General features: G+C 30.3%; 1 protein-coding gene across 2 annotated transcripts in view; it reads right to left on the reverse strand.

The window, feature by feature from the left end:
- The window catches only part of LOC143232010 (uncharacterized), a 111,356-nt gene that overhangs the window by 71,731 nt on the left and 23,468 nt on the right, over nucleotides 1–16,157 (reverse strand). For both annotated transcript variants that reach the window (XM_076466976.1, XM_076466975.1), the window contains exons 20-31: nucleotides 13,108–13,299; nucleotides 11,160–11,710; nucleotides 10,585–10,694; nucleotides 10,057–10,187; nucleotides 9,033–9,245; nucleotides 7,840–8,396; nucleotides 5,510–5,762; nucleotides 5,000–5,191; nucleotides 3,400–3,641; nucleotides 2,799–2,932; nucleotides 546–670; nucleotides 43–240 (exon numbers count right to left, since the gene is read on the reverse strand). In XM_076466976.1, the coding sequence (XP_076323091.1) occupies nucleotides 43–240; nucleotides 546–670; nucleotides 2,799–2,932; nucleotides 3,400–3,641; nucleotides 5,000–5,191; nucleotides 5,510–5,762; nucleotides 7,840–8,396; nucleotides 9,033–9,245; nucleotides 10,057–10,187; nucleotides 10,585–10,694; nucleotides 11,160–11,710; nucleotides 13,108–13,299 (2,898 nt within the window). The remainder of the gene's footprint in view (nucleotides 1–42; nucleotides 241–545; nucleotides 671–2,798; nucleotides 2,933–3,399; nucleotides 3,642–4,999; nucleotides 5,192–5,509; nucleotides 5,763–7,839; nucleotides 8,397–9,032; nucleotides 9,246–10,056; nucleotides 10,188–10,584; nucleotides 10,695–11,159; nucleotides 11,711–13,107; nucleotides 13,300–16,157) is intronic.

Raw genomic sequence — 16,157 nt, forward strand, 5'->3', positions numbered from 1 at the left:
AAAGAGAAAATTATATCATTGGTGTAAAATAATTACAAATACCTCAGTTCCAAACAAATCCAACCCCAACTGGCTCTTCAGCTCTTTCAGTGTAGCATCCTTATTCAAAGAACACAAGGAATTTTGAATCTCTTTCAGACTAGTGTTTGTTTTCACAGCTGATGTCATCCACACCAAAAATTCATTAGAACAGAAAAATTCTGAGGTTCCAAGCTGCAACATTTCTACAAAACTATTTACCTATTATGAAAAAAACATAAGATTAATGGACATACTGGAAACAACTTTAATAATAGTTTATGTTTTTGTCGATTTTTTTTAGAAAGCTATAAGCATCTTATTCATAACAAGAATAATTTCAAAATGATACTTCTGCAATTCACCAAGCTATGATATTCCATTTCATAGTGTATATTAACTATATTATAAAGAACACAACCAAGCTACAAATTAAACATTTCATTTCAAATGATGTTATAAGTATTATAAAATAATAAGAACAAATGTAAATAAGTATTTTCGTGATATATATAAGTAAAACATACCTTCTGGGGTTGAACTGCTAAGTTGAAAAAGGCTTCAACTATTTCAGGACGAATAGCATGAATAGTTTCTAGGGTGTGACGAAGATGTGTTGCATTTTTAAAAAGGTTTCCAAGACTTATCTTTTCTGATAGAAAGAAAAAAGCAATATTTTATTTTCAAAGAAAAGCCATATATAAGTTATAGTGATATAGAAAAAGATACATAAACTACAGTCTTATTTGGCTGGTACAATCCCTGTGAGAAAGTGATACTAAAGGATAATTATCTTTATATAGACTACTTACAAATAAATGATGTAATCAAAACAAACTCTTGAACTAAAAAACAAACAAATAAGAATGTAATATTAATATTTCAACATGTAATTATAACTTTTTAATTCTAGTTAAAATGAATTGTATAATAGCATATCATAAGGAAAAATTATTGTTAAATTCATTGAAAAATTTTCTAAGTATGCTACAATAAACAGCTGAATATTGCAGAAACAAAAAAGTTTGAAATGTTAGAAACTTGTATAATTTTGTTTAGAAAAAAAAAAGAATTGATATAACTAAATCTGCAGTTCTCGAAATCCCATAACATCGAATTTGTTTTCCCAATGTGAACATACATTACACATCATTAACTAACAGCCATATAAATAACAATAGAAATGAAATGCATGAATTTTTGCAATCAAAAAATTAATACTTTCATCCTATAATCTGTGGTAGTTAATTACATAGACTTACACTCATAGTTATGTTGCAAATCACTAAGTATATAGTTCACATGTGGCAGACCTCAAAATCTCATTTTACTGTAAACCTTACTGAAAACTTCAGTACTTTCACTTAATCATTACTATTGGTTTCATTCACTGAGTATGTGCTTGAGTCAATAGTTATAAAATAATGTTATGATTAAGCTGGATGGTTGACTGCATAAGCTAGTATTTCCTGCTAAGGTTCTTTTGGTTGATAAAACTGTTGGAATTTTATGTTAAATGGACACTTTTTTTACAACTGTTATTTCTCTTTTAAATACAATATTTGAATAATACTTAATTTCCTATTACAGTGGTAACCAGTTAATTCTAGAAGCTATTGGTCTACAAAACCCTTCATTGGAGAGTCTGAAATACATAATAATAAAGGAAAACTTGTGATATAGTTACAATTTTTTCTTCTGTTAATGTTTGTACTAAAGTCCAGACTATTTGACAAAATACATAAGTTGCTGAGGCAAGTCTGAAATGGAGAGTTCAAATTTGGCAAACCAATCCTAGATGGATAAACCATTGGGAAGAGCAAGAGCAATGTGTTATAATGTGTAGGTAAGTGTTGGAGACATCCATTTTGTCATCTACAACCCTGGGGAAATGACACTCTCAGGGTGAGAAAACACTCCATGGTGAATGAAGCAGTTGAAACGAGATGAATTAATTACCAATTAACCACACTTGGTTTTCTTGGGGACAATTAAAATTTTGAAATAAAAACCCTTAGCAGGATGGTGAACCAGTTCAAATGCCAGCTACATTTTCTTCAAGGTAATTCTGTAATTGTTTACAGGTTCAGCCAACTCTAGAGCCTGGGCAGTATGTTGAGACAAAGGAATGTTTGATCTCCAAACATATAAAAGCTAGACCCACTATCAGGTCACATGCACCCGATGCCTGGCAAAAATTGCTGGTCACTGGTATAACCACCAAAGAATTCATTGCAAAAGAAATTCAAGTGCAGAAATATTGCAACAAGAATGAACTGATAAATATTAATATATGAATTGTTGGAATGAATTAAAATAAAGTAAAAAAGTAACCACTTCATGTGAAAAGAAAATTATATGTCACACTGGAAGCACTAAGCACACAAAAAGTAAGTCACATGTATCACACAAGCATATCATGCTACTATTGATTAATTAAGAGTCTATGCATGATGACTTGCATAAAATGCATATTATTATATAGTAATTCCCACAAGGGGAAGTAGAAAGCTTATGCCAGGTATAAATAAAAAGTTTGAGTATAGAAGGCAGCACTGAACAAACTAGCTAATTTTGTGACAGAAGTAGGTACTGTATTGGAAAATATTTTTCACTGAAGCATGTTATGATTAGTTGGAGTTATTAATAGCTATTGTTTGTTAAATAGCTTGTAAAAAAAATGATATATAAAAATTAGTGCATTCTTTATACATTTTGACAAACGTTAATAAAAATTGTAATTTGAAATATCAAGCCATAAAATTTTCTGTATAACTCACTTTCCATGTTCTCCAGGTTTTTGATAATAGATGGTAAAGTATATTGGTTTATAAAAGAGATGTAATGCAAAGCTTTTCTGCCATCCTCTGTTCTTTTGAAAACATCTTGGAAGTTTTCCAAAACAGCTGTTAAACTGATGAGCAAAATATATATAATAATAAAATTAAAAACATAGTTAAACTAAATCAAATTGTCTTGAAAAAAAAAAGTCAAGAATAATTTTTAAAAGAGAAATAAATTTATGTTATTTTCTATTCATCTGAAAAACTGAAATTTCTCTTTTTTCTTTTTCTATAAACATTTACAGATAAATAACATTACTAAGCTTTAACAAGTAAGTATAAGAACTGAAGAAAGGATTCAACACATAATCAAGTGCAGAAGTTTATAAAGTTATTCCTTTGGTAACAGTTTATTTTAATGCTTTTACTAAAAAGAATCAAATCATTAATCAATTTGATAATTACATTAAAACAACTTTATGAAATACTTCAAATAAAAATCACAGTATTTCCAGTCAGTTGAAACATAATTTTTAACCACTATGTTACAGAAAATATTGTAGGCATTATATTATTGACAAATACCCAAATCCCTTACTGGTTTAATGCCAAGTCTATCTGTTGCTTTGCCTTCATCTGTTGAAGTGATGAGATGTTTTTTAAAGCTTTCTGCCATGTCTCTGGATCAAACTTCTCCAGCAGTTTTTCACCACGATATGTAGGTTCATCTAATTTAATCTGGTTTTTGAAAGTGTCTATAACAGTGATTAAATGCTGATACAGATTGGTGAAGTAAAACTTTCCTGTTGAGGGGTGTTCACTCTCAAGGATCTTTTTCAACTTCATAATGAAAAAATATCAATGATATTAGAGATTAATAGACTATTTTTACACTACTAAATCTACAAACTTAGAAATTGAAGTAATATCACCAATCCTGGAAAAAACTTTATAACCAATATAACAAATCTCATTAACAATATATTCAGTGAATAAAATTTGTTTCTTATTTAATAAAAATATAATATTGTTTATTTGTTTCCAACTTTAAAATTAATAGTTTACAAATGAAATACTTTTGCTTATCCATATACAAGCTACTTAACCCTTTATATTACTTAAGTTTTATCAAATTATTTTAAAAAGAAACATTTAAAACAGCAATTAAAACTTCAGATTTTGTTGTCATATGATCCATTCATGGTTAAAAATCTGAAGTTTTAAGAGTGCTTAGACAATAAACAGTGAGAAGCTAATGTAGACTGTTAACACAGATGGCCAAAGCACATTTTTAGCTCTCTCTCATTAGTGAAGGGGATATTTCCAAGAATTTCTCCCTGTGTGAAACTATTCTAATATTGTTAAGTTTAAGGTCAGTTGCACCCACTTGCAAACTCAAAGTTTTATTGCTAAGTGACTCTTTGAATTTTTAAGTGAAAATATAAAGACATGAAATCACACACAAGAAAAACAAGATTCAAAAGTATTCCATGAAAATTTAAAAGTATGCATTTCCATTTCTTAAAATTAAACATTTCCTTGCTCTGTACATTGATGATAATATCTAGAATTACTAATATAAGAGAGAAAATAAAAATTAAAATACAAACATTTACTTTAAAAAAAAACATTTAATATTCACTTAGGAGGTTCCAGAGATTAGGCAAATGAAATCTGAAAACTGTAAGATAATAAACAGTATTTTTATACTTAAAATGAAAATTACATTCTTTGTGAACCATTCAGAGCCACAGTGTAAATAACTACATTAAATAATGAATGCTTTATTGTAAATAGTAGAAAAAAATCAAAATGAAAAAATATCTTATTTTTCTAAAACTACATAACCTTAGAATCATTTAAGATGAATTTAAAATTATTTCATCAAACAGCTCATAATGAACTTTCACAAGAATTACATACCTACTTAACCCTAGGAAGATGACCAACTTACAGTGTAAGTATCAATCACAAGAAAGCAAAGAGAAATGAATGCTTGTACACATAAAATGAAATAAAAAGTTAATTGGAGATTTATTGACATTTTCCTTTTCATACTTTTTTTTTTGTGTGTGCTCAAGTAGGCTTCATATCAGTCACATTAACTTTTCCTTTACAAAATATTTGTTAGGAAATTCTCACTGTACTTCTTCAATACTTTCATTACAAATTACTCAAGCATCTTTGTATTCACTCACCTCAGTTTCAAGTTCTTCAATACCAAACTTCTCTACAATTTCTGTCCATAGGTCTTCAATACTATTATTGCATGCTAAGCGAGTTGTTTTAATAGCAATCTCTTTACTCACAGAAAACGTTCTTTGAAATTTGTTTTCATCACACAAAATCTCTCTCCACTCTTCAGCTGACAAGTATGTAATCAATTGGACCTAAAGATAATAAGAGTGAAAATAGTTACTAAAACCACATTATGAAAAATACAATAACACAAAACTTTGAGAAAAAGTATAGTTATCTAAATTCAACTGAAATTTTTAAAACTAGTATTTCTTAAGGTTTGTATATGTACTTTTAACTTTGTTCTTTTATAACAAATACTGACCTCAAATTCACATTAAAAAAAAAACAACTGCAAGAACTCAATTATTTTATTAGTATTTTGATATTAGTACATTAGCATATAGATGGTTTCTAATTTATATATGAGACATTAAGCAATTTAGCAACGTATGTGCATGCATACTTACATTTTGGGGATTTTTTAATAAAGTCCATAATGATTGTAACACAGTTGAAGGTGTTTTATAGATAAGCTCAAGGAGAAGATTTATCTTTGTGGTCTCCGAGACTATGGATGCCAAATCAAAACTCTGACCAGTTACGTTTAACTTTACTAATTCCTCCGTAAGATGACCGACTGTAGATATCATGACCTCTAGTGCTCTAAGATCAGGCTTATTCCAAACATCCATTAAAAAATAATCCAATGCCCTGAAAAGGCTATTATAAAGATACAAAAGAAAATTAAAATTTATGCTAACATGACAGTAATGATCTAATACACAATAAAACCATATAACATGATAAAAAAAGATAAAATTTCATTGTTGGAGCATATGATGTTGCTAAGATGCATGGTTTATTAACATAATAAAAACAAATCCATGGTTAGAGTACATGGTATTACTAACACAGGGTTATAAAGGAGTACAGTGAATAGAATCATTATTAACACATGGAGGTAGGAATACAGTGATCAAATACACAGTTTGAGCACTTGTTATTGGGGGTGTACTGGATACACACAAAAGAGAAGGATTTTAAGAAATATGCTTAAAATGTGATAAGTTATTTAATAAAAAGACATTTACACTGTAAAGATAATATCTGTCAAATATTGTAAGCAGGGTCCCATCATAAATGGTTCTTGTTTTTCGTTGTTATTCTTAAGAGTCATAGAGAGATTCTCAAGGGTCTCATAAGTAGAATTTAATTAGCTTAAAAGAAAACTGCCAATAAAAATTAGATTTACAAAGTATACTACATATTTACCTTCTGCAATTGAAGAAGTGCAAGTTAATGTTCAGTAGAAAACTTTATACTGCATGTTGTTTCTTTTTACGAGTGTGAAATAATTGTCATGATAAGATTAAGATTATTTTCTTCATCTGAAACTTTTCAAATATCATTTGCATAACCCAAGAAACATCCAATATAAATATCAATTTTTTTAAAGGAAAACATCATATTTTATATGTTATTTTCTTCACCATAAGTCTTCATGAGGTTGGTTGAATTGACAAACCTCATAAACACCATAACAAATAAGGAAATAATGAATTTTTAAATGATATACTCTTAAATGTCAGACAGAACTATTAGCACGTATGGCAAGAGATTGTCTATTTTATTGCTCTAACTAATTGAAGGTGATGTAAATTATGCTTTTCCTGAATGATGGAAACATTATGATAAGTAAATTACATTAAATTTAATACTCCTCAGTAAAGTAGTAAAAAATTAGAAAAGAGGGACGATACTGGTAACAAATGTCACATTTCTCATACTAGGGAAAATAGAGAATTTTATTTAAATATTTCCTTATAAAATTAAAAACTTTAACTTTAAATAACACTAAACTCTGATTTATTATCTCTGTTCTGATTCTGAGTTTATTCATGCACATTGATAATAAAGTAATTTCATTAAATTTTGAATGTAATTCTTAAATGTCATGACATGCATACTTTGACCCACCCAAGGAGAAAAGGTTAATCATGTGATATGTTCAAGTGGCTTTATTTTCATGTATTTTATTGTCATTGCTGAAACCTGTCATTGATTGTTGACAGTTGTGTATAAATTATATGCTGTTTAGTTTGTTATGGTACAAAGTCTTAAACAAAGTACTTGAGCTTGTCTGGCATATGGGGCATTTTTCAGTGCACATTCCTTACCCAAGGGTTGGGATCAAATCTAATGCATCCTGACAAATTTTCGTACATACAGAAACAGGGAATTTTGGTTAACTAGAACCCAACTAGGGGGATATCTTGTTATCAGAATTATCTATAGAATCATGTCAAAATATTGACATAACATTCTTTGAAAAGATGGTTACTGTTTATAAGTTTATGACTTAGTTATTTTTGTAATATTCACCACTTTGTAATACTAGATGTTTTTAGATCTTTTCTATTGTAAATACATTAACAGTTGTAAATATATTTCATTCTTCATGTACTGATAACCTGGATATGCATTTGAAAAAATGGTTTTATAAATAAATAATTAATATCAATTATACTTGAAAAAATAAAAAGTATTGAAACATTTACAGATACAAACAGAACTGCTCAATATATATATACAGGAAACTAGATGCACTTCTTGGGCCTGAAAGAAGATAAGAAATTCAAAGAAAGAGGAGCCAGAAGCAGGCAGAAAATGGACTAAAGATGTGAAGTTTTAATTAGTAAAGTTGGTATAGGCAGCAAGGAATACAAAAACAAATAGAAAACAATAGTTGTAATTCCTCAGAATTGGAGAAGACTTTAAGACTGGTTGATTGTCTTACCTTTGCCATGCTTGTTTTTCCTTCCAACTTTCAGAATCAGTATGATCTTCTAAAAGCTGCAAGAGAGCTCTTTCAAATAATTCAATATTTCTAAGCTTCTGAGTGCCAAGTACAGCTCCAAATAGGTCTTTTATTCCTGTGGCATTAAGAAAAAGATAATACAACTCTTTCCAATGAGTGAAAGGTACCACATCTTTTGACAAAGCCACCATCTCTTTAACCATATTTCCAATATTTACAGCATAATGTTTACTGCTCATTTTACACAAGAAAGACTTCACTGCAACAGGATTAGCAATAGGCCAGTTATGGAGCTCTTCAAGATTGGTTCTGCAGAGTGGAGATAAGTAATGCAAATACAAATAGGCATTCATAGTATAATCATGATAAAACATCTGTTGAATCTTCTTCAGTTGATTTGTCCAGTAAGAGTCTGTAAGCCATCCAGGAGTTTCTTCAAAATGGTATGGGTTATCAACTAACCATCTGATAACATCAACAAGCTGGATAATGGTACTGCCTAATTCTGACCATTCCACTGCTTCTGTATTGTTAACCTACATCACAAAAATATTAAAACATATTTACAGAATATTTTTCTATTTCTTTCTTGTTTTAAACAGTTAAAAGTTGTTCACTGCATGGAAATCAAATCAATTTCACAACATAAATGGATTGTTTTAATCTCTTAACATGTCAAAAATCATAAAATGAATGTTTCTTGAACTGTATGTTTGTTACACAACTTATTTCTTATGATATTATTGTCACATACAAAATATAATTCGGATTACACGTATAAAAGTAACATAGAATCATCAGGTTAAATCAAAATGATAGATGACTGATTTTTTTAAGTAATGTGTCTATTTAACAGATAGTTTAGATTTACCAATTCTCTAAATCTAGAAAACACATAACAGTATGGGACTTTAATAAAGTCTTAACAACATCAATTAGTTAAAACATTTATCATGTTTTCTTTATTTACACATCTTTGATGTTTTGACTACAGCTGCCTCTGTATATTAACTAAAACTCTACTTTCTGTAGAAATCTTTGTTTATCCCTTTTCTCAAATGCCTTCCAAAAAGTTTGGAATATTTGGAACTTTACGTCATGTGTTAAACAAATAATGTATTTCTTTAATTTCAATACGTGTACTATTTTACAATAATTTTTGTTTGACTTACCCGCTGTGTGAAGTTCTTGACATTGGCTACTTTCTCTATTTCTTTTTTAAATTTGTCATAGTCTATGGCACATAAATTAGAGGTAAAATTATCCCATCCTTCAAGTGATTTAGCAAAAGGAAAGAGTGTATTTGGAACTGGAGGGCTACATATATGAGTCCAGATGGTAGTCACACTGAAGTTGTGAGTTTTCAATGTTTCAGGAAGTGACTCCTTTACACAGGAAATATAATCAATCAGGTATAAGTGAAAGAAAATATTTAGAATCAATTACAATATTTTCTCTTATTAATCAATTGTGTGTTCTTAACTTCAAAAAAAAAAAAAAGCTTCCAATATTTTGGTTGTTAAAACAAAAGGAATATCATAAGTTAATATTTAGCAAGATTAATCCTATACAATTATTGTACTGTTTTAAACAGTTGTGTGCTTATAAATACCTGTAAAATAACAATGCAGGTAACAACTATATATCAAAAACAAAAGCAAGTGATGTAACTGTGTACAAATGTAATCACAGCTATTGGTGTCTTCATGTGCACTAAAAAAAAAAAAAGTGTATACTGAACATGAAATATGACAAACAGTAAAGCTATGATTGCTAATATTATTATTAATCCAGGACAGGAAAAGTACTATGTGTGATGTAATTTCAAATGGCACTATTAATAATATTAAGGGGCACAAAAAATTACACAACAGTAAATATATCAAAACCAATTGTATTTTACAAGTATGAATTCATAAAGTTGGAATTTTGTTAAAAATCTGTGTATTCTCCAAATTTACTTAAAAGAAAGCAAATAAACCATATATTTCTATTGAATTTCCATTCATTGTAACCACAAAAAGTATAAAGTTTTGCATAAAAGGTAATAGTAAACAGACAAAGGGTTTGCATAAATGTTAGATGCAATTAAAATCTGATGAATAGTCTTAAGAGTTTTATAATGAAGTCAAAAACATACAAATATAAAAAAATAAAGATGACATAATGACATTATGACATAAGGAAGACACAAACCTCATAAGCAGAAAAATATGATCCCACATATGTTGTTATAATTTCAGGAAGAAAAAAGACCATTGTCTTTAGAACTTTCTGGATTTCTGGGGAATCTGGGAAAACATCTCTAACAGAAAACCTTGTGGTTCCTGATAAAGAGTTTTAAATTATTAATCAATTGTTTAACATTTTAAATTAACTTGTTGCTACACAGAAAACTAATAAAAAGAAATGTGGAATGGAGAATTATTGAAAATATTTGATATGGTAGTTTTGCTTTTTCAGAGTTAATATACTAGTAAATGAAGCATGTCAATGAAACTAAACTAAAACTATAGAAATACAGTTAATCTTATATGACGTATCTTTCAAAAAAACTAACAATTAAGTAAACATGTTACAGGATTAACTGTATTATGTTACGTTGAAACAAATAAACAATAGTTTTATCAAAATAAAGAAATTTATAGTTAACATTTACGTTCAACATACATAAACAATAGTCAATAATACTTAATATGCAATATAAATATACTCTGTATCTACCATTCATTTTTAAATGTTCTAATCTTGTGAATAACAACTGAAGAAACTGCTGTGCAACATGAGAATCAGGGTGATTTTCATCTTGTAAGAAGTCAAAAATGAATGGAATTCTGTGGGGAATAAATAAATGAGCCCATACTTACAAGGTTTAGAAATTCACTAAAATTCTTAAACTATTCAGGAAATAACATCTAATTCTGGTTAAATAGATTGATTTTGCATTTAATTTTATAGTGAAAGCTTTTGGGTTTATATTCATTTTTGTCATAAATTTGTGTCACTAAAATAAAATTTATAGCACTCATTGAACAAAAAATTTTCACACCAGAATTTGGTAAACTCATTATTATATACAAGATCTTGGAAGTTTACAACATAAAATATCATTTAAAAAAAAAATATTTATTTTAAATTGTTTAAACTTTTTTGCATGTTTTGAAAAAACAACTTCTTAAGCTATTCATTAGATTTAATATTCAAAACTTATATAATCAGCTGTTTCCAGATTATTTCTACATATAATGAGGTTTAACATTAATATTACTAAAATGTACTAGTAATATTCATCTACTTACAATTTCAGTGTACCTTCCCAATCACCAGAATGTTGAACATCTCCTAATATTTCAATAACTTTATGATGCACAGTTTCAAAAGTGTGTTTTTTTATTCCAGGGTATAGCTTAAGAAGTGCCTTCACCTGCATCATATCTAATAAATTATTGATGAGTTCTGGCCAGATATCAGGCCTACCAGATGCAGCCTCAGATACTAGAGATATAAATCTCTGTCCCGAAGTGACAATATCTGTGATGACTTGCTCTTTCCTCAGGTCACATAAGAAATCTTCAGTTGGTGTAGTATTTAATTGTTTCAAGCATATTCTATGATCATACAAAATATCTGCAAAAACAATTGTGGTGATGGCACTAACAGCAGTGTATGTTTTAACTGCAGGGCTAGCAGATGTCTTTGACATATTATAGTAAATGCCCAACCATACATTGGGATCCATCCAGCGAGTCCGTGGATCCATTAATACTTTTGGATTATTTAACAGCTTCTGCACTTCAATTGCTAACTTAGACAATATAGTAGCAAACTCATCCCAGTCTTCTGTAACATTCTGAAAGAGAAGAAAGAAGAGAAAATATTAACCAATGAATAATCATTTACCGTTGAGGAATTTTAATTTAGTGAATTAAAATAATATAAACTTACTGAAATATAAATATTTATTTCCATCATGTTTTTATAAGACTTTATAGCCATTAAATTGAGCACTGTTGTGTTAAGTGCTAGACATATAAAGAAAAGCATAAGCTTGGTTAAAGGCACATTTTGGAGAAAAATCACAACTATACTTGATATTTTATTAATTAATGTTTGGTTACAATATATTACAATATTTTCTTTATAAAGGTAGAGTTGGCAGCATTTTTGGTCTTAAATGCATGTGCTAATTCAAGGATAAACATGTCACACAATATAATTTGCAAAAACTATAGATTGAGGGACTTCATATTTATAAGGGCAGGCATTGTGGTTTGTAGTGGTGGAGTAAAAGAAATAAGGCAGGGTATGAAGTTGAAATTAAAATGAAGCACTATTATGAAATAATAGAAAAACTGCCAATTTCTATCTTAGAAAGAATACTATGAGGTATTGAAGTTAACTGTCAGGTATATAAAGGAGCTAAACTGTGTTTAATTACAGACATAAATAAAGAAATTTGAATAAAATTATATAGATAAAAATAAGCTTTTCAGACACTAAGTATGAATCAAAACAATGGAACCCAGAAAGATATTGCAGCTTTCAATATAAGAAATTACTCTGTTTGAAAAAGCCAAAACTATTTTCATAATTTATGGTGCTTTGTATATGCAGTCTTGGATCTTTAAAATGGCATTTATTTTAAACTCTGAAAACAGCAAACCTATTTCAATCCAATTGAAATCAAGACTAACATTAATGTTTTACTAGTTATATCTGCTGACCATGCAAGTTAACTTTACTTGACCCTGAAATTACAGCCTAAAAATATCATTTATATTAAGAACACCCAACAGATTAAATGATAAATTCTAGTCTTTATAAACAGAAATGCAAGATAACCTGATCACTGAGTTGATTTTTAACTTCACTCTATGAACAAAGTATGTGTTGATCAGAAGTTAATTTTAATTCAAATTCAGCTGCTTTTACTTTTCAGTTAAATTTATCACAATGTTTTAGTCCCTAGTAACTGTGCAATCAGCAAATCTTCAGTAAATAAAGTGTCTAAATTTCTTGCTTCAAATCTCCATGCTGTACCTCATCTCCTTCAATTAGTTACAAGTCACTGCAATATTATCAAAAGGAAATATACTCACCATTTTCAACACCACACTAATTATTAAAATGCCATTTCAATTCTAAATAAAACTTAAAAGGTATATAAAAAAGTTCAATTTTTCATGACTAATTTCAATCCTTTTCTCACATTTTATGAAAAATACTAGAAAATCATATGCATCCTACCTGTCCTCTAGGATAAAACTGATCTTTTAGTTCCTCCATTACACTTGTGTAGTTCAAATCACAAAGAAGAGATTGCAGTCTTAGCCACCCATCTTGTGAAAGTTGAGGATTATAAATGTATTCCTGGATGGACCCTTCACAAAGTATCTCTTGGACATTACTCAAGTTACTTGAATGCACCAGTGGTCTTACCTGCAAAGTTATATGCAAACCAAAAATAAGTAAAAACAAATATCTTATTCGCTTAATAAACTTTCACATTATATATCCATTGCATAAATATACAATTTGACACCTACAACTATAACAGTACTTTACATATAAAATGGTATGTAGAAAAGAAGGAAAACACATAAAGACTCTCAGATTGAATGTGATATTAAGCAGTTGAAACACACAAAACACCAAAAATTATTTTGTTAAAACTTGGCAAAGTTTTCATAAATGCAAGTTCCATGTCAAAATATATATATCCAGTGCAGTTTCAGTTATTTGAATAAAACAGTAAGTAACTTATCAATTACAAATAAATTAAACTGGTGAAACCACAACTTAATTTTTATCAATATCTCAATATTTTCAAAAAATAAAAATTAAATAATTTTCTGCAAACTTATTAAAGCCTAGCATTTCAGCAGAAACTTTAACAGTCCAATTCACTATGTAAGTTGGTTGGTTGATTTAGTGTTTTATGGCATAAACCAGCTAGACTATCTGTGCCAAACATCCAGTAAAAAGTTAAAATTAAATTTAGTAAAACTCATAAAAGGAAATTAAGGTAAAACAAAATTTAAAAAACACATGAATAGCATGAAACCAATGTTTACATCTAGTCTACAACATTAAGAGATAAACTACAGTAACACAACTTATAAAAGACTTTCTGTAGCATAACTGTAATTATCATAACTCACCAGGAAGACTAATATATAAGTAAAAGAACCACCGTCAGTCACCTGAAGTTGGCCTTCCCAGTCCTAGTTCTGAGTTATTTGACATTATGGCCATTTTAAAAAAGTAAATTAATAAAAGTTTTAAAAGACTTGTAGCAAAATTTTAATAATAACTTGCCAGGATGACTAATGGGTAGTTCAAACAGCAGTGTTAGTCACATGAAGTTGGCCTTTCCAGTCCTGGTTTCTAGTTATTTAATGTTACAACCATTTTCTAATTACAAATCAAACTAGATGGACTGTGAAGGGAATAACATTAAAAAGGTCTAAAGTATAAATTAAAAAACCTAAATGGCATTAAAAAAATAATGGCCTTTAAAAAACTAAAACCATTACCAAGGTGGACAGTGTCACCATCACCATTAACACTGTCTAACATTATGGACAAAACTTGGAATAGAACATGTTGAAAATGATGCCATCGTTGAGAGTCATAATGACAGCAAGAAAGTAAAATGTGGCTTATTGTGACCTGAATGTTACACAGACTACACACTGATGCATCAGTTCCAGATAAAAAAAACGATGAGTTAAAAAACTGACCATTGCGTAGTCTAGTTAGAACAATTTCCTCTTTCTAATCCTTATGGAAGCAAGACGGCCAAAGTCCAATATGGGGTTTTATTTGGAAAAGCTTGTTTTCACATTGCTCACTCCAAGTTGACTGCCAGGTGGTACAGAGGAGAGCCTTGAATACAGGACCACAGTCCACATACGAAACAGGCACAGCAATGATAGTGCCAGAGCAGATAGATTTAGCTGGGGAGTCAGTGAACTCCTTCCCACAAATACTAATGTGGCCTGGTATCCAGAAAAACTGGTTAGAAGTAGATGTTAAGGAGAAATGGGACAGTTGGTTTTGAATACTGGCAAGAACAGGATGTGAACTAACATGAAGTGATTCCAGCGCCAGTAGAGAACTAAGCGAGTCAGTATAAATAGTTCAGCTTCAGTCCTGCTTAACTTCTATGTGATCCAGGGCAAGAGAAATGGCGTACAGTTCAGCAGTGAACACAGAAGCTGTAGAGGGGATTCTGTGTGCAATCACCGAACCACAACAAACCATGGCAGAGCCCACACAGTCACCTGATTTCAAACCATCTGTATAAATAGGAATAGAAGGATGGTTTGAAAGATGTTCAGCGAACAGCAGACAGTATTTCCAATTGGGAGTGTCTGCCTTTCTCAGATGACTTAAAGATAGGTAACATTTGGGGACTGTAAAAAGGCATGGCTATCTAAGGACAAACTTAATTCATCCAACTGCACCTGGATACAAAGGCCGAAAGGAGCAATAGCAGACCATCTGTTCTGAAAAAATATGGCCCACAAAGTAAGAAAAATACAACCCCAGGTGGGATGCTTTGGTAAAGAACAAAGTTTTGAAGCATATAGTAAAGACAGTTGTAAACAGCAAAGTGCAAAGAAGGTTCATGAGACTCTATGTATAAGCTGTGAACTGGGAAAGTGCAGAAAGCCCCACTGCAGAGCTGAAGTCCTTGATAATGAATGGAGTCCAGCATCTTTGAGGCTGCAGTCCTGTCAGAGCCATAGACTAGTGATCCATAGTCGAGTTTCAATCGAATAAGAGCACGATTTACCTTTAGCATAGAACATCAATTCTCTCCCCAAGTAGTGGAAGACTGGATATGGAGGATGTTCCATGCTCTTGTACATCTGACCCACAGCTGCTTGATGTATGGTATAAAGGTCAGCTTATGGTCAAAGATAAGCCCCACTAACTTTGTCTCAGGGACCACAGGCAGCACAACTTCACTGATACAGAGTTCAGAATCAGGATAAATACCCCTTTGGCAGCAAAAGTGCATGCAAATGGTTTTAAAGAGAGAGAAGTTAAAGTTGTTCACTGTGGTCCACTTCAGTAAACGACTGAGAGCAGTCTGTAGTTGCTGCTCGATATACCTCATGTTCAATGACTGACATGAGATGTGAAAGCTGTCAACATAGAGCCAGTTTGCAACAGTGAGTGTGTTGTTCAGTAATGACTTCGGCCTCCAAAGGTGTGTCGAGTGGCAAAGACAGGGTAGGCCCATGCTGATCAACCAACAATGCCACCCCTCCATGCACTCATCCATC

This window comes from Tachypleus tridentatus, chromosome 11, assembly GCF_004210375.1.
Source record: "Tachypleus tridentatus isolate NWPU-2018 chromosome 11, ASM421037v1, whole genome shotgun sequence".
Classification (NCBI taxonomy): Eukaryota; Metazoa; Arthropoda; class Merostomata; order Xiphosura; family Limulidae; genus Tachypleus; species Tachypleus tridentatus.